The 19829-nt window shown below is 38.3% G+C and overlaps 1 protein-coding gene across 2 annotated transcripts in view; it reads left to right on the forward strand.

The window, feature by feature from the left end:
- Window positions 1-19829, forward strand: part of ctif (CBP80/20-dependent translation initiation factor) — a 45334-nt gene continuing 25505 nt past the window's right edge. Inside the window, exons 1-7 of one of the 2 annotated variants that reach the window (XM_088435666.1) lie at window positions 1-162; window positions 6893-7127; window positions 7798-7869; window positions 7955-8077; window positions 8179-8252; window positions 8864-8968; window positions 9066-9144. In XM_088435666.1, coding sequence (XP_088291792.1) covers window positions 6951-7127; window positions 7798-7869; window positions 7955-8077; window positions 8179-8252; window positions 8864-8968; window positions 9066-9144 — 630 coding nt within the window. In that variant the 5' untranslated portion in view covers window positions 1-162; window positions 6893-6950. Of the gene's footprint in view, window positions 163-6662; window positions 6816-6892; window positions 7128-7797; window positions 7870-7954; window positions 8078-8178; window positions 8253-8863; window positions 8969-9065; window positions 9145-19829 lie in introns of those variants that run through there. The other variant, XM_088435665.1, reaches the window with a different exon arrangement.

Raw genomic sequence — 19829 nt, forward strand, 5'->3', positions numbered from 1 at the left:
CCCCTACGCTTTTTTCTCTCCCGCTGTCGGCAACTCCGAAGCTAACCCGATCCTTTCTTTACACAGTCACTTTCCCCCTCCTTTCCCCCCCAAACGAACATACACGATGCGGCAGGTTTGACACGAGAAGGAGGTGAACCCGGGTTTCGGAGACACATTCGGGTGAGCATTAATCTCATTATAAGCCGGCGGATGTGTGCGTTTCCATTGCTAACAAACACACATAACAAGGTTGGCGTGTTAAATGTCATCTTCTTGCAGTCTCCTTATGCTATGACATTTTTATGTCTGGCTAATGATGAGGATTTAAGTCCATAATGTGTGCTCTTTTTTGTCTTGCGGTTGTTAGCATAGCCGACCGGTTAGCCTCAAAGTTGGCGTCAGGTCAGCATTGTTGTGTTGACTCACTCGGGCGTGTGTTTTACCTCCGCGCGTGGACACTTGTATTGTTGTTCATAATGTAATGTATTTTGTTGTTGTTGATGATGATGATGATGTGTGTTGTGCGATGCCAAAGCTCATGGCTAACGGATGTAGCGTCCCAGGCAATATGGGCGTGGTTATGGTAGAGAAAAGACAAGGATACTGACAGGGTTTGTTTGGATGACAAGTGTTTTTCTATTTGCTTTTAGCAACGTTATTAAACATCAATGTGACTGGATTAACAATGTCGAGGATGATTCAATCTCGTGCTCTAAATCACACACTACATGACCCTTTCAAATCATCTGCAAAATCTATCTAAAAATATTGCCTCACATGCTTGAAACATACCTTGGATTCTTGTACGAACAGAATCGAATGGAATGTGTACGTGTGACAGCATGACTCCTATTTGAGACCCTCACCATACATTCTGGATCTACACTGCATGGCTCAGTGTTTTGTTTTTCACATATTTATGGTTCCTCAAAAATGAGCTTTCATCATGGCAGCGTATGCATTTAAAATTATTCCATGTATTTTGTCAATGACCGCAGTTCTCAAAAAAGTTGGATGAGTATCCCAGGGGATACACGAAGGCACTTCGAGTATTTCTTTCCAATTCCAGGACAGAAAGTACGTTCAAATTAGAGCAAATTAATTGGGACATGAATAACCATATTGTTAAATTGTGTTATAGTGTCTTCTTTATAATGTCATGCTTTGCACTGGTTAGGGGGTACGTGGCCCATAAGAACAATTTTCACAGGTGGTATGTCAGTAAAAAAAACAAAAAAAAGTTGTTCAGAACCACTGGTATAGGCTATATGTAACTTGGAACATGTTTAGAAATACATACTTCAAATCATAATTGGGAATAATTTCTTGGGAGTCGTCACTATATTGTGGCAATTTGCACACAAGGGAAATATATTATGCATCCAAACAAAAGCCCTTTGTTGCAGTTTTTTTTTTTTTGTCCTTGTGTTCAATTAATTTGTATATGTTACGTCAAAAGTACTTGAAGTGTTAGTACTCTAGTGGTCAGTGTTCAGAGACTGAAATAATGGTTAACTTTTTTTTCATGTTTTTGCAACAGTTAGACACTGAAAGAGATTAATTGTATTTCCATTGCTTACTTAGGGACACCCATGTTTGCCGTTGTCTTCATCTTGAGATAATTCGCTGTAGTTGCACTTAATATAATGCATCTGTCAGCTAGCACTGTTTAGGCCTAGATTGAGTTCTGCTCCGTATTGATCAGTTTACTCAGTCAGCCTCTGTCTTCAAAGGTCAAAAGAGCAGCTGGAAATGAGAGAATGTGAACAGTTCAAATGACCCACGTGTACTTTTCTGTATCTAACTTGACTGAATTCTGTGTAAAATAAAAAGGCAGGTAGATGCCAGGCTTATGTTGCAGCTTGAATTAACATAGTTGCCTTGCATTGATACATTTTAACTTTTTGTAGTTTTATTAATTAGGGCCTTCTCTTTTGTCTCTGGCGTTTATTTGTGGTGTTGTTATGTAACCAAACCAAAACCACAATGCTAAGGTTAAAAACAAGGTAAACTTAGTACTTTTGAAACACATCTTTTTTTTTTCTTTTTCACAGCTTTAGTGTTTTGGGGTGTGCTGTACATGTCAAGAGTTGTACATGCGCAATGCTATTGCTGTACATGTCAAGAGTTGTACATGCGCAATGCTATTCCATCAGGTCATCACTGTCCCGCTGGGAGACAATGGACTATTGTGTACATAAATGTACGCAAGCACCCCCATACACAAACAGCCTCTTCCCACACAACACTATCATCTGGGCTTTTTTTTTTTATGGGCTTTTTTTTTAACACACACACGCACGCACACGCATACATACACACACACATATACATATATATATATATATATATATATATATATATATATATATATATATATATATATATATGTATATATATGTATATATGTATATATATATATATATATATATATATATATATATATATGTATGCGTGTGTATGCCCTGCTTTTTACCACTCTGTGGTTAACGCTAGCTGCTCTTTACCTCTTTATGAATTCAGTTCATTCTCTCCTGTTAAAAACATCTCAAAGATGTGTTACTTATGATTGTTAGCTGAAAGTTTCCACTTTTGTTGTAACATCATTCCTCTAGTTCACTTTGTTATGCAAGCAACACACAACCTAACCTGCTGTACTTTAGCTCCACGCGAAAAGAGTAAGAAACAGACTTCTTTGACGCCCTGTCAGAAAGGCCCATCAGTGTGAAGCAAAAAACAAGCTGAGGGCTCCCATTAGTTTGGCGTTAAAGGGGCACTGTTTAAGATTTGACAGTTTTTTTTATTACTTACAGCTGGAGGTGCTCTATTTATTATTGTCCGTAGCTATAACAAACATGGCAGCCTCCGGAGATACAGTGGGCCTCCAGTTTACGAGATTAATTCGTTCCGTGGTTGGGCTCGTAAGGCAAATTTGCTGTATGGCGGGCAATGCAAACCTATGTTAATTCACTCATGCATGTACATATATATATATATATATATATATATATATATATATATATATATATATATATATATATATATATATATATATAATATATGGTGTATGACTAATGTCTGATGAATGAGTCAGGCGAGGTCCGTCTTGGTGCTTTCGTGTAATGAACCTGCGCCATTATTCATCCGGCAAGAAATACTGTGGTGAAGCAACCTCTGCCAGAGTATAAGGTTAAGCTGGCCATCTTCCACTCTTACTGCAGCAAAAATGTTGAAGACAAAAAGATCCAGCCCAATCATCATGGACGAGGTGCCTCTCACTTTCAACATCCCAAAGTTTAGGGTTACCCCTAACCCTAACCCTGAGCCACACTGTAGAAAAGAAAGGGACGAGCACTGAAGCAATATGCACAACAGGCCATACAAAGTCAGCTTTTACTATTGTGCTTGGATGCTGTGCTAATGGATGGCCATCATCGTTTCTGAGGAGCCGCACGGCAACAAGACGGACTCAGACATTGACGAGAGGGAACATGGCGTATTAGATGCAGAACTTGCCCATTTCTTCATATCAGATACAGAAGACGAGTACTTGGATGGTTTTCTGAGCCTGTAATGATAAAAGATAACTTGATTACGTTGTACATACTTGTGAGCACTTTAAAGTACAACCAAACTCAGTTTTGCTCTTGCTGCCTTATTTTAAAAACTATAAGCCAACGTGCATGCGTGCTACCACATGTTTTAGGCTAGCGCTTAATTATACGTTGCATCTTGTGTGTGTGTTTAATACAGGAATAGCACCTATAACTGAGACTTCACCTTCACATACGGTGCATATTTTAGCTCCAAAATAATGTCATAAATGCAAACGACCAAACAACATAAGAGTATTTCCTTGTACGGTAATTGTGAATGACCAACTTTAGTAAAAACATTTTAAATGGCCTTTCACTTATAAAGTGCTTTTCTACCTTAGGTAATAAAAGCGCTTTACACTGTATTCATTTACCTAATGATGACATAGTATGAGGAGGACCTGGGTATTCAGTATCTTGCTCATAAACAACTCAGTATGATCATGAACGTTGAATACTGTGTTTGTATGGAGCAATATGAAAACATATTTCTGTAAAAAAAAAAACAACAATTTAAGGTTCACTTCCCCTTTAATCAAAAAATCAACCTAAAAATAAGATATAATAATTTACTATCTTCAGTTACTATGCAAATGGATGCAGGTTGTTGCTGTTGGATAAACAGCCACAACCCTAGTAGTGAGCCTGATCTCGGAAATAGAATACGCCAAATTCGGTGTAACCCTGCTGTGTGAGATTGTTAAGCCAGTCATTCTGTAGTAGACCAGATTAGATGTATTAGCCGCCTTCACTGTATGTGGTGGGAAACCTGACTTGCATTCCCACTGTTTTAGCTCCAGGCTTATTGCTTCTTTATGTCTGCTTGTTGTGTAACCGCGGGCGTCTAAAGGATACCAGACAAGTCTCAGAGTTGTTTTGCGGTACGAAGCTAAAAGAAGACCACACAGTTTGTGGTAAATTTTGCAAATCCGATTTAATGGATGGGTCAATATCAATCGGCAGCAGTATGTTCCTGCGGCACTTATTGTAGCCTACTTGTCAAGGACATTTGACTAGGCTGCAAATACACTCAATAAAAATGTCAAGTCTGCACAAAACTAATGACCAGGCTAATCATCGAGCATAAATGTATGGTCGCAATGTTTACATGCTGCGACTATGATGTTGAGCACGTATTTATTGTGCATTAGTTAGTGTTTTAGCCATTATCATTTTGATGTCTCCAGTATGCAGTGTGTTTACATGATAGAATCTGGCTGCACACCAACCATGTTGTTGGACTGCATACCTGCAAACACTATTAATCATGTGATAGATTGATATTTAGTGGTGGTACATTGATTCTTGAGTAGGATATGTTTTGTTTTTGGCAGGATAAAATTGCAATGACCGTTAACTGGACAATTCACAACAGTTGCACACATAAATAATGTAACACATTTTCACCCTCATGTTACTACAGTAGTAAAAATGGAAATAACATTGTTCACATGGTTCACCTTTTTTGGCCTTGCTGTTTTATGGACTTTTTTTTGTGTGTGTTTGTATGCTGTAGACCCCATTTCCTGCGACATATAGCATGGCAGAATATTGTCTGACTGCGAGGCAAAGCTCCAAGTATAAAGTGCAAAAGTGCTGCAAAACGCGTGCCACCACGTCAAGTATAAATCCAGCTCGACCTTTTCTGCAGACTTGTTTTTGCCATAGTGAATTTCAATGCAACACAAATGCAGAAAAAAACATTTCATATTATGCAACAGGGAATTTTTCGTTGTATGAGGAAGAAAGGAAGAGGGAAAGCCTTCAATGCATGGATTTTTTTTTTCCCCACACTGGAGGATTTGTTTGCACAAGCAGGTTTCATTGTAGAGGAGTTTTACCGTACGTGTATAGGAAGGGGTTTTACAGTCTTCAAATATTATTAATAATAAATTTTATATATATATATATATATATATATATATATATATATATATATATATATATATATATATATATATATATATATATATATATATATATATATATATACACCTGTATATAGGGTTTTGTTCTTAGCATAAGCCCCTGCATTGTAGTAATTTTTAATTGTTTATTTTTTATGTTATCATTTTTAAATTGATGAGAAAAAACAAATAGTCATATTAAATGAAAAGTCATAATAAACATAAAAACGACAAAAAACATGTATTATAAATGATAAAGGAATAAAGGAATGAATACAAAACATCTGAAGGCATACAGTAGTACAATCAGCAAAAACAAACAAAATAATAAAATGAAAGGACATAATGAATGAAAAAAAGTAAAATCCTAAACAAATAAACAAATGAGTAAACCTAATCACAGGGGAAAAAATACATTTCTACCTCACAGATTTCACTTATCGCAGGCATATTTGGGAACATAACCCTCATAAATGAGTGAACATTGTATTTGCAGAACATTAAACTGGTTTGGTATACTTTGTCCTTTAGTAATTTAAAATAGCAAAAATCTTTTTTTTTTGTAGGATTTAAGGGGGTGAAATGTTAATACTTTAATGTTTTTGTGTGCTAACAAAAAAAAAATAGAAAAGTGCAGAATGAGAGGCCAATAAAATCTGTTGTCTGATTGAAAGATGAAAAGTCTCTGATACACTTTCAGCTGTATCGCGACATAACAAAGAAAGCCTTTTGTATTCAGCATTTTATACCTACGTTTCAAAATTCCATCATAACCTGGAGCTGACCCCACTCATAAGGGCCAGCGTACTTTTTGCCACTGCACAAGTCATTCACATAGTCCGTGCCCCAGTAATGTGAGACTTTTTGGCCCTTGCTCTGTTTTTAACAGAAACACTTCTGCTACGTAGTTTGAAATATTATCAAACATACAGTATGCTAGTCTTCGTTGCCACCTATAGCCAGACAAAAGCCGAGGACTCCCCAGCAAATCGGCAAGCATCGGTCGAGAGCGCTCAACATGCTCCTTGGGGACAAATCCTCTTTGCATGGCCGCTGATCAAAGCTGTGATGTAAAGGAGCTTAGCGGCGAGGGCCAGGGGGTCAGGTGTTGGCACACAACAACCCCGACAAGAGGGCGGGAGACGTGGCGGGTAAATGAGGTGGAAAAGCAAACAGAGAGGCAGTCGAAGATGTTGACTGTAGCGGAGGAGCCTGTGATGGTTTGGATTTAGTTTAAATATCAAACCTGTCAAGGCTGGTGTGAAAAGATGGTTTATGTCTGGATGCTCGTTGACAGCAGTCATGTGATGCGTTGTTTTCAGATCATGAGGTGAGATAAGCTTATAGCAAATATGATATCCTGATGAATTGATGCTGACTCTACTCTCACAATCTTTCCTCACATAGGTCACTTTCCTATCCCCCTACCTCTCCTTACCGCCCACCCGCCTCCTCCTCGGTTGTCATGGAGAGCTCATCAGTGGCGTCAGCGTCATCCGAGGCCGGCAGCACGCGCTCGCAGGAGATCGAGGAACTGGAGCGCTTCATCGACAGCTACGTGCTGGAGTACCAGGTGCAAGGGCTGCTGGGAGACAAGGTTGACGGCGATCTAGATCTGGATGATGGCGGGAAGGTGCCACAGGTTAGTTCCTTATTTCATAGATGAACGGCATAGGCGCGGTTTAGTTGAGGGTTGTACAAACCTTCATGTTTAAGAGTACGCATGGGATTTTTAAAAGTGGCATATGGACCAAATCAGTCATATATGAGGTATTAAAAACAGTTCAGAGTGTATAAAATAGTTTTATTTGAACTCACTCACTGCCTTTTACGGCATGACCTTATACATCAAAGGTCCATTTTTACTGGGCTACTTTTCATTTTGTATTTATTTGTAATACCATTATTTAATCATAATAATAAGAAGGACTTGACTGATATGGGTTCTTGTAAGCCGATGCACATTTTTGAGAGAAAAATTCTGACTAACAATCAATGGATTAATTTGAAAAATTATAATCACATTTATTTTCTCACAATGCATTTCAAGTAAATGCATATTTTCACTATACAGAAGCTGGCCTGGTATCTATTTCCCCTGAATACCAAAGATCACAGTAAATATAAAAAAAAAAAACACTTTACTTTTGAGCTCACAGAATGCGTTGTGTGGCACAATCGATTAAGTTATGAGGACAATAGTTCTTGTCATGTGTTTGTGCTACTAGTAATTGAATAGATGTCTAATTTGCAAAGCAGCAGTTGGTTAGTTATTCCAAAAATTGATCCTTTGTTTTGTTTCTCTCTTCCAGTGGACGGATGAGTGCAATGTCTACAAAGATGGTAGCTGGACATCCTCTCAGGGGAGGAGTTCCTCCAAGCCAGTAAGTGCATATTCTGTAAAGTTGGAGTGGACCCTATCTCTCAGAAGGATGAAAAATAAACTTTTTTTTTCTTGTCTGTCTGCAGGATGAATGGGAGCACAGCAGTAATGGCAGTTCAGGCTCAAGGCCCAGTTCCGGATCGAGACCGGGGTCTGGCTCTCGATCTGGCAGCAGGGGACGAAACAACCAGTTCAAAAGTTCTGCCAAGGTGCCAGTTCAAATCATGTCATGTCTGTGTTTCTCATATGTCACAATGAGGATGCATGCTATATTAATGTTTTTTTTCTCTTTCTACTGTCTGAATTGTAGAATGGAAACAAAGATGCGTCCTTTGATATTTTGGGCACAGACATTTGGGCGGCTAACACCATGGACTCCCGAGGGTATGTGCTTTGCATTACTGTATAGCGTCAAAAGCAAACTTTCTTTCAAAATTCCTTGTCAATTATTTTTATATTGAATAGTATGAAAAAGTATAACAGTAGCAGATGTTACAGGCAGTGTAATTGGGGCTTTATACACAATCTTGTTCTCTTTTATGTCTCTATTACTACCCCAAAAGTTTGAAATTGTGCTGCTCAAGATTGTCCACCAATATAATGCTGTTTACAGAAAACAAAAACAGGATGGAAAATTGCAGTTTGGTGTTCTGAATACAAAATCTTCCTTTTTTTTATAATGTCAATTTTTGTTTTACAGAAGATTTTCAACTGAATGGTTGCGACAACTTAGCCTGGAATATTGCAGTTGCTTTTTCTTTCTTTTTTTAAGAAAAATATTTTGCATTCTTTCGAATTTTGAATTGTTTTTAATAATTTTGTGGGTGTATGGTTGTTTTTCATTGAAAACACATTTATCAGCCTTTAAAAAAAAAAATCTACCCATGCATTTCAATGGAAATCTTTTGAATGCATTTTTTTGCAGGCTGACCCAGTCCCCATCCCCTTCCACTAGTGAGGGTTTTAAAAAAGTAATGTTTGTCTGCATGTTGCAGAGGTGCAGGTTGGGATATGCAGCCAGAGAAGCTTGACTTCAGTCACTTCCACAGGAAACACACAAGAGCTATGCCAAAGCACCTGCCACATATTGACCGAGAGGGGTATGATCTGCCATTTTGCGTGGAAAACAATGGTTTCATATTGTTCCTTGATGCCATCCCTGATGGGACCCATGATTTTTTTTTTCTCCTGTTTCAGAATGAGCAAAAACAAGTTTGAGGAAGACGACAGCATAGGCTTAAACGACATAGAGAAGTTCCTGCCCCATCTGTGTTCTGTAAGTTACAGGCCCATTTTTTTCCTTCTTCTTAGAAGAGATTGAATAATTCATTTTCTAATCCCAAGCATATAGCAAGTAAACAGTGCAAAAATTAGAACCCTTCTGCTGTTGCTTAACAGTACCTTCTGGTTATTGAATGGTGAAAAATAACAAGCAAGCCTCTAGTCTATAAATGTTCCTCTGGTGACATCTCGTGGCTCATTGTAAAACTGCGGTGCAAGTTGCTGCAAATTGCATTACTGCCTCCTGGTGGTTTTATTTTGTGTTTGCATCATTAACATCCTCCATTTAACAGGGTATATTTTTCGCAATTTATTTTCCCTTTAAACACATATACGTTGTCAATAGAACAAAAATGAGACCCCCCCCCCCCCCCAAAAAAAAAAAAAAAAAATTCTTAATGACAGTAGATGTATTTAAAGTTAATATTATATAGCCAGTAGTTTATAGAACGAAATAAAAGTTTTAATTTTACTCAAGCTATAATTAGAAAAATCAGACTACATATGTTGCTCATGTGCCTCTGGAGTAAAGGGTGATAGGAATGGTTTTGCACTCTTGTCCCCATCCCACAGAAGCCCACCCCCCACCCTGCCCCAAATCCGAGAACACAACCATCCTGTCCTGTTTCGCTGAAAGCGACTGCCGTCCCATCCTGCTCCTGTATTGAATGGCTCACACTCTCGTACCGCTCCCAGTTTTCGTTCCATAAGTGTACACATTGTTTACAAACTAGTCGTCCAACCTATTATTGGGAGCAGAGGACGGATTTGAGTCACAGATTGAACCCCCCTTTAAACATAACTTTGCCTTCTTTTAGTTTAGAAAACACTTTTGCTCATTAAGTACAAACAATATACAAGTAAAAATTCAAAAATATAGCTGTCTATATTTTAATATAACGTGAAGTGCAATATAATGCAGGATACCCTTTTTATGTATAGATAAAATATATGTATGTATAAATGTATGTATATATATATATATATATATATATATATATATATATATATATATATATATATATGTATATATATGTATATATATATATATATATACACAATGTATATGTGTATTTATATATGTATATTTATATATAATATGTATATTTATATATATATATATATATATATATATATATATATATATATATATATATATAATATATAATATATATATATATGACGCAAGCCCACAATTTAAAGTATTTGACTGACTCAAATTCTTGAAAAAAAAAATTATCAGCCTACTGTGTAAATGTTGTGTATTTTCCTGCAAGTAGATTTTCACTATAATACTTTCCTGAAAATAGTGTCAACAAATATACCCAATGTGTAAAACTACTTTTGCAGATGTGTTGCTATCAACAGACACATAGCATTGTGTTTACCAGAGGTGATTTGAGTTTGGCCGGAGTGTCCAGCAATGTCACCCTCTCTTCCTTCCCTTCTTTTTGAGCCCTTTCCACTTCCACTCCCTGCCGCTGTGTCATCATGGGAGCATTTTGAGCCAAGACTGACCCGCTTGCACTGTTAAGGATGACTTCCTCATTGTATAGATCACGAGCCAAGAACACCATTTCCAGTTATTCATGTAGGACCGACAAGAAAGATGGGGTGACCTCACGTGCGCCAACATTAGAGCTATGGATTCTTGGTCTTCTCTTCCTTCACTTTTCGCAATATCCCATGAATCATAACTGGAAAACTAAAAGCAGTGCGCAAGTTATCCAGATACACTTTTAAAAAATTAGTAAATGTGGCCTACCCTCATTTTACCCTCATGCAAATAGAGGTACCATACCTGTCCCATACACACTCAGCAACTAGGCAATGTCTGTATAAATGTCCCTACGGTGTTTTACACTGGCGGTCGATAGTTGACATTAGATAATATTAATTACTGAAAAAAGGTTTACACTGGTGGTCGATAGTTGACATTAGATAATATTAATTACTGAAAAAAGGGGATTTGCGCCAGCAGAATTTTTTCCCTAATATATGTGAAATTTCCTGGTACTGATAGGACTTGGAGAAGAAGTGTCAAACTCAAACAATACAATCATCGTAATATTGGGTTTGTGAGTTCAAATATGCATCCTGACCAACTCACAGTTTTTCCATAGCATTCCGTTATGCTCACTGTTGATTGAATCTCATTTCTTTCTATTATTATATTCAAATTTTCATCTTTGACTAGAGCCGAATAATACTTGTTGGTCATCTACAAATATGCATTTTTTGTTTTATATGGCAGCATAGTGGTTTAGAGGAAGAATGCTTAGTTGGCCCAAGACCATATGAAAACTGTTGCCTGGAAATTTCACACAAACCCACGCTAAGGACAACATGACCTGCAATTCCAAACGACCACTCAAACCTACTGCTGCAGTTTTTTGTTTTGTTTTGTTTTTTGCGCCTTAGGAATGAGCCATGTTGTTGTACTGCTCTGTCAGGGAGACTATTACAATGTCTTAAAAGAATGAAAGGCAGCAGAAAGGGAAGGTTAGGTGAGAGCAGTCATTGAGGACATATCCGCTTTCTGGCCGAGGAACAAAGCGGCAGCCCGAAACTGAGATGTGTCGCAGACTGCCTGGCCCCTGTGTCTGGACGTGTACGTGCAGCAGAGCATAACTTGGGTCAGGAAATGGACCTCGGGAGGTGGGAGGCTCACCTGGGTTGGACTCTTTGTGGCAGTGCGTCTGCCAGCTGTCAGTCACATTCCACTGGCAGCCTTTACTGTTGCTTATAGCGTTTCTTTCATGTTTCTCTTGCCACCATTCTGACTCCATCTCCCAAAACGCTTGATTTTTGACTTCTTCTTCTCCCTGCGCTCCACTCGACATCCTTCACGGTTCCCCACATCCTTCGAATGTTGGTGGGCAGCGGAACAACATCCAGGGAGGGGTGAGGGGGTCAGGGTGACCGGTTGCCCCCCCACCCTGTGGTCTCTTCCTGCTATTGTCCCTGCCCTTGAGGTTAACTATGCGCTGGTCACTTCTGCAGTACGACCCTTTGGTCTTCTTTTTGCCACCTTAGCCTCTGCTACAGCTTTGCATCTTCTCACTAGCCAATGAAAAATTTGTATCTCCTAATTTAGATTGACTTTGCTTTATACATTATCAGCATATTTAAAAACGGTTTCAATTTTAAAATAATTATCACTGAACGTTGCATCGTTTTTTTTCTAAAAAAAAAAAAAAAAAAAACTATTTTGTGTTTGTTTTAACTAGTTTTTTTTCCTGATCACATTACATTTTTTTCTGAAGAAAAAGCTTTGTTTTTATTCCAATTGTATATTTGTTTTAACCAAACATAACTTCATACTTGTAAATAAATAACTTTTTGTAAAAGTAACATTTTATTCTAGTTACTATAAATCTTTTTTTTAAAATACCTTTAAAATACCACCTTTTTTTTCAATCGAATGCAATTCTTTTTATTAGATTTTTTACAATCAGAATTTTAAAGGCCGATAACGGTCACTTAATAAGCTTTTGTGTTTTTTACACAACACATCCATCAATACCTTATCACTCGAACTACAATCAACTGGATCATAACCGTTTTTTTTATATCCTCTCCATTTTAATCATTGCTTTAACATCAATGAAGCAAAAATGAGCATGATAGCATCGAATTAGCTACTCAAAAAGTCATACAGAAACAAATGTATGTGTAGCTAAGTAAAGCAAATCTACATATTCTACGTTCTATAGTATAGAAGATAGTCGGCTTACCTCGTAGTTTTCACTTGACACTGTGTCAATGGATCCGGGGTTCTTTCGTTTAAAAAGTTCATGCTTTGTGGTTACCTTCTACGCAAGTTCACTTTTATTCAGCCTACATGTCACTGACCATAGTGATCTAGAGCATATATCAAACCAGATCTGCCAAAACCTTTTCTACGCCCATTCAACTTTAACAAAAAAAGTAGTTGTCAATTGACGTCGCTGGCACTCCTTAGTAGGTTTACGTTGACGTCCTTTCACATACACAATACACTTTGTTCTCTCTCCGTCAGAATATTTTCAGACTTCTCCGTCACGTTCCGCCAATGTTGTGTTTTTGTCCAAGATGGCTCCAGCTTTTTAAGCACATAATTGTGGCGTTGTTATGTTCGAGTCACATGAATGCGACCTGGCCGTTCAGACTGAAGTCGCATGTCAAAAGATCGGATATGTATGGAATTTAGTACCACAGACGCAAGTGGCCTGGGTCGCATTTGGAAAAATACAATCCATGTTATTTGCATTGCCCCCAAAAGATCAGATACAGGTCGGAGAGTGACGAAAAGTTCGGAATTGTGTCACTCTAGGCTACAGTGTGAACCTAGCTGAAGGCCTTGTCTTAACGTAGCCGGCAAACGGGTAGTAAACGTCTCCGGTTTGCCCTATTTGCTATACATGGCCGGCTTTTTATTTTATTTTTTTTCATCAAAGCCGAATGTTTCAAAACATCCGGCCAAAGTGGAAATGTTCCCAAGCTTCCGTTTTCGTGGTTGCCTGTAACCAGCTTAAACGGAGATCTGCGTAATCGCGCTACTTTTTTTCCCACCAAAGAGGCGGATACTGGTGATGTCAGAGGCGGAGGTTCTTTCTGATTGGACACGTTAGAGGCGGACGTTCTTTCTAATTGGACAGAATTTGCGACATTACTGCCACCTAGCGACTTGGCATGCCTGTACACGGATTTGAAACCGCACTATGCGGTTTCACATAGACACATAAATGCACCCTTAATACAAACCAGAACACACAAGCACACAGCTTTGATTCTTTGGAGATGATGAGCCGACTGTCAGTGTCATATAGCACAGAGCGCGCGTATGATTGAAGTTACACTGGGAGCGGTGGCAAGAACAGAGGGCGAGAGCGTGAAACCCGTCTCTGTAGCAGTGGGTGTCATATGATTACATTTCTATAGGGTACTACAGCCGCCCACCCCACCTGACACTTTGATCCCACAATGGCTCCATCTCCTCCTGAATCCAGACCACCGGCTGCTTTGATGTAGCTGCCTATCCGTCGGCGCTCCGCTGTGGCACCGGCCTCAGATCACATCTGTTTAATGAGATGTGGATGTCAGGACCTTGCATCGTTTCGCCTCCCATCACCGATCACCCACTGTACCTGACTGTGATGACTCCAAATCTCCCCTTTCTGTACTGCAGGCGAGCATCATTTATGGAGTTAGATCAAAAAGCCCCCCGAGTAGCGATCTTCAAACACAAGCAAATCCGGCACTACGGGGAATCCTATACTACAGGGATTTTCACAAGAAAACACTTCTCGAGAAATTCCCCGCATTGACAGAGCTCGCGTGTGAGTTTGAGTTTGCCTTGACAGCAACGGCAGTCGACTGTCAGCGTAGATTTTCTGATTACACCTGAAGTGCCGTTCGTCAAGTTTTCTTTGATCAATAGATTTGTTTTTATTAACTTTTCTCATTCTGCGCAAAAATGATTGATTGATTGATTGAAGCTCTATATATATGCCTACATTCCCCCAAGCTATCGGGAAAAAAAAAGATGAAAGGTTTTGAAAAGGTGATGGTGATGAAAAGGTGCATTTTTTGAGATGATAAAATGTCTGTTTTTTTTCCAAATACTGCTATTCATTTTAGATAAACATTGCTCTTGATGGTCATAAATATATTTAGTAGAAGTCTGTTTTTTAAAGCCACAGCAGCTACACTGCTATCCATCACCAAGACTTTATTCTCAATTACCTTTAAATTTTTTTCTTTAAAATAAAAAAAAAAATCCATAGAGAAAAATTTATTATTTCAGCATTGGCGTATTTAGAGTTTTCGTGACAAAATTAAGGCCTAACCAACATAGTTGCTTTTTGGACGATGCCAATTTTTGGCAAAAAAAAAAACACAAAACAAAACAAATACAAATTAACAAATAATCAGCTGATTATTTTTAAGTATTACATTGAATAAAATAACATTTATTCCCTTCCAATGTATTTCAATTGGTTTTAATTATGTTCAGATTTTCACTATTCACTGGCCGGCCCGCTACCTATTCCCCACTAATCACACGATTTCAATTGTAAATATGTTATTTAAAAAAGAAAGAAAATAAAAAACATTCCTTTTTGGTTCACAGAATACATTGCATGGCACAATTGATGACCTTTTTAGGACATTCGTCCCTGTCATATGTGTTTCTGTTACTAGTGATTGAATGGATGAGATATTTAACACATAAGCTTAATTTATGTTCACTACATATTTTTCTTAACAAACTGACTTTAGATTGCGTGTAAAGGTAGATAGACAGCTTTAATGAACATGACATCGGCAAGTACAAGGCAATGACATTTTTACCTAACGAGCTTTAACTGTCCAAGAAACATTCGACACAGTTGACTGACGGGAAGACAAGACGGGAAGACCCAACGGTATTTGCCATAGGACAGTGCTCCGTTAACTGTATGAAACATGTCACACGAGGAAAGGAGGACGAGAAAAAGAAAAAGTCTTCTGCCATGCCCCAAATGAAGGGCATGGCAGGAAAAAAAAATCCCCACACGTGCTGCAACAACAACAAAAAAGAGACACTACAACATATCTCGCACAAACATGTGGACGGCGGCGGCAGGGGTGGTGGGTGAAGGGGAACATGGCGCGGCTGGCTAGTAGCAGCTAGGTAATACTTCCCATGTGTTCGCAGTGTAGTCACATCTCGTGGGTGGAGATTAGGGCAAGCAGAAATGTTGAAAGTAGGGTGTGTATGTTTTGAAGTCTATGAATGTGTGTGTATTTAAGAGTAAAATTAAGACAAGTAAGAGTAAAGGTGTGACAGCCACGTTATTTTTTTTGCACAACTCCATTGGTTGTACAAATTGAGATTTGCTTTGTTTTTTAATGATGATTTGCTGAATTACCTCATCAACAAATTTCATGATATACACTTTTTAGGTATACAAAGCTATGATATGGATTCATGTGTACAAAGTAATGATAGCATGGTAACTAGTGTACAACTTCTATAAGTGGTTAATAAAGATGAAAGGTAAGTAATCAGTCATAAGCGGCCGATTTAGTCAGTCGGGTCCTAGATTTTTTTTTTTTTGGTCACAAAATAAGCCTTTCATGAGATTTTTTTTTTTTTTCAGTTTTCTTAAAACTTCCTCCTTACCCAAAATACTTTCAATTGCTTTTGTATCAATGAATGAATTCCAAAAGATAAATAGATCCTTTGTCAACTGTCCTCAGGAGGACGCAGCAAGGAAACCAATAATCTCTGACTATTATAAATTGTCTACTTTAATCCACAAACACAAATTAAACATAAAAATGTCAACACTGTATAAACACAAGTCTTTATTTTAACACAACACTGGTGTTATTTTTTTATGCACCTTCGTGCATTTAGATGTGATTTTATGGGGTGCGGCTCATTTCTAGATTGAAACAAGTATCATTCATCCATGTGGAAATGTGGGAAAAATGTTGTAGTACTTAAGAGTCCCTCCCTCTTGCTTTTATGTGCTCGCAGTCTTAAATTCACAATCTCTCATGTTGTCATTCCTATTCGACTTCTCCCCCCAACCCTCAGTGCTCTCAACAACCTGTCCTGTAACGCCACTCTTGGGGCACTTTTATATTTATCGCTTTTGGCCGCGTTCCCCGGCAACATAAATAAGCTGAGAGAAGGAGTGAAACAATGGAGTGCTCCGAAATGATGCCAGAATTGGTGTTCCACTTGAAGGCGCGTTAAAGACAATGCATTTCATTTTTTGTGCAATTGCGAGAAAGTCCAGTATAACGGTCAGTCTTGTTTGTATTCACATTCACCGCTTCCTTCCTGAATCTACATTACGCTTGAGCAAACCAGCTTCCATTCTAATGAAATGATCAACAATGGTAATGAGATCATGACCTTTTTTTGTACTCCTGGGGTAGGCCGGGTTAAATTCAGGCCATTTGTTATCTACTGTATGTTTCCTTTGTGCTTCGTGTCTTTACGATACGTGTCGTCCCAGTAAGGTAGGGGGCAGTCTGATTTTCTTGGAATTCTCACAGCTACGTCAACATCCTATCAATGAGACTCCATGCCTGCACATTATACGGCACATAGTCACACACAGTTTGTTGGCTGCGATTTTGACAGGGATACACGCATACGCACAACTGACAATCAAAACGTATCAGAGCAATAACAGGCGGGATTCCATCTGTCTTTTTGGCACTTTGCAGTTCTTTGTAAATGGCACCAAAGCAAAATTGGGGACAAGGGTCACACCTGCATGCTAAGGGAGTTTAGTTTATGAAGATTTAAAATGCTGTGCTCATTTCTCCTGTCCCATCATGTTGAAAATCAGTTAGTCAGCTGAAGTCACATCATTTAGGGCTGCAGCTAACAATTACTTTGATGATAAACTCATCTATTATTTTTATAATTACCATAATTCCCCAAGTGTAAAATGGACTTTATTTCCCCCAAATGAATATTTATTCTGTTTTGCAATAGTTTTAACATTGTTGTCAAAGTCATAAAGTCAAAGTCAAGTACGTAGAAAATACCAGAATTTGACCCCAAAATTAAGGGCGCGTCCTAAACACTGGTGCATCTTATATTTGGGGAATTACTGGAATAGTATTTTTTTTTCCATGTCTATGAATAACATTATTTCAAATTTACAAAAAGAGAATTCAACTATTAATTTTTTCTTATTTTTTTTTATTTACAAACATATTTTTGAAATCTCCATCAAAGTAATACAGAAAGTAAAGAAAAAAAAAAGCTATTGATCGTGTTCCAAAGTAAAAGCAAATAATCTGTCTTCTTTACCGAATAACAGAAAATGATTAACTCTGTTTTTAAAACAAAACTCTAAGCATTTGGTCGATTTTGAATTAAAAACAGTATCCAAATGATTAATCTGTCAATCAAAATAACGTGTGATTGGTTAGTTGTTGATTAATTGTTGCATCTTTAGTATAATTGTCTGATTGTAGAAGTCCATGTCAGTGTATAACATTGTGAACACAGTTTCGGCAGTATCCCACTACGCTGAATCTGTGCATTAAAGTGAAGGCAAGCTTTATCTTTTTACAGCTCTGATGGGTCAATTTAGTAATACATAAATAAACAAGCAATTTTAAAAAAATTATGAACATTTTGCCAATCAAATACGTCTTTGTTGATAATACATTCAACCTTACTATGTAAGTCAGACTTTTTTTTATGTGTATGTTAATTAGATAGCTAATAAAGTATCTGAGCTGCATCTTGGCAGCACTTCCAGTGGCCAGAATGCGCTGACTCGACACTGGCTCCACTCATCAAGGCGGTCTGAATGACAATGAAGGTGCGGCAGTCATGCTTGACCTCCAGAAAATAGCATCCAGGCATTGACTGTTGCGTTCAAGAGCAGCTACTATAAAGATGACAAGGTCGGGGGGAGTCCATAAAGTCCAGGGCTAAGATGTCTGTTGATGATCAGAGTAGAGACCTACTCATATCCAATCTGCCATGTTAGCCAGAGGACAAGGATAAGACCAGCAGTTTATTGAGGCTTTTCTGTATTGGCCGACAGTACTGTAAGTGGAAGGGATCCACTCGGCAGCACCGTTAGCAGGCTGATGTGTGACCATGGTAACGACACGCATTGATGCAAAGGTTTGCTGGAAGTACGCCGTTTGACCAATCCATACTATTCAGTCAACACTGTTCAAACAGCACGATGACTGTGAAGCAAGGAGATGTCAAACCGTTAAGTCCTTAACATTTATGAATGTTTATCATTGTTATTTGGCATCACATAGATCACCCACTGACTTTATAGACAATGTCAGGCAATAAAAGCACAGTGAAACTATAAATTACATTTACTCGCTATTGTAAACATATAAACCGATCCCGAGAATTATGCTTGTTCCTGGATTGGTGATTAACATGCAGTTTGCCACTGACTACATGATCAGTGAGTAAAGAGGTGCTAATGACTGCACAGTCCCAACTATAAATTACTTTCAATGAGCGCATTGTCACCTATTGGATCTTTCATATTTAATTTGATTTTAGTGTCTGTGCCCAGTCGAAGAATCCTGTTTACATACCTTGGTGAAAGATTCCTCCGTGTTTTTTTCCTGATTTTAGGAATAATCACACACACATACGTTTATCGCATCAGCAACACCCGTTAAGCGTTTATTCCTTACTAAAAAGTCTAAGCCAATTTCTAAATGAAGCCGGTCATTCACGAGGCGTGTCCAGTTGTTCCATGTCCTCTACTACCCACTTTTGGATGGAGGTTCCACCTCCATTAATGTCAACACATGTGCTAACACTGGATACATTCAAACACATACATGTGAAACAATGAAACAAGCACTACAATTAACCTTCCGGTTATATTCTAATTGTCTAACTAAAATAGACTAGATATTTCATGTTATCGGTATGTGAAATATGTGTTCTAACAGATTTAGCCATTAAGGTGCCAGAGCCTGCAATGTTTATTACAGGAAGCCAGAGAAGGACTGTCCTTTGAAGCCTGAGAAGTAGGCCCCCTCGCAGGTGACCAGATCAAAATACCCAACCAGTCTTATCATAAGTCAAAATATGAAGCACTTGGGCGCTACTACCTGATGACTAGTTCATGCTAGATACGACTGTAACAGAGCACACGCCACCAGAAAACAATGGCAACAGTAGCCATG

Source organism: Hippichthys cyanospilos, chromosome 15 (genome assembly GCF_059441005.1).
Source record: "Hippichthys cyanospilos isolate Australia breed blue-spotted pipefish chromosome 15, RoL_Hcya_1.0, whole genome shotgun sequence".
Classification (NCBI taxonomy): domain Eukaryota; kingdom Metazoa; phylum Chordata; class Actinopteri; order Syngnathiformes; family Syngnathidae; genus Hippichthys; species Hippichthys cyanospilos.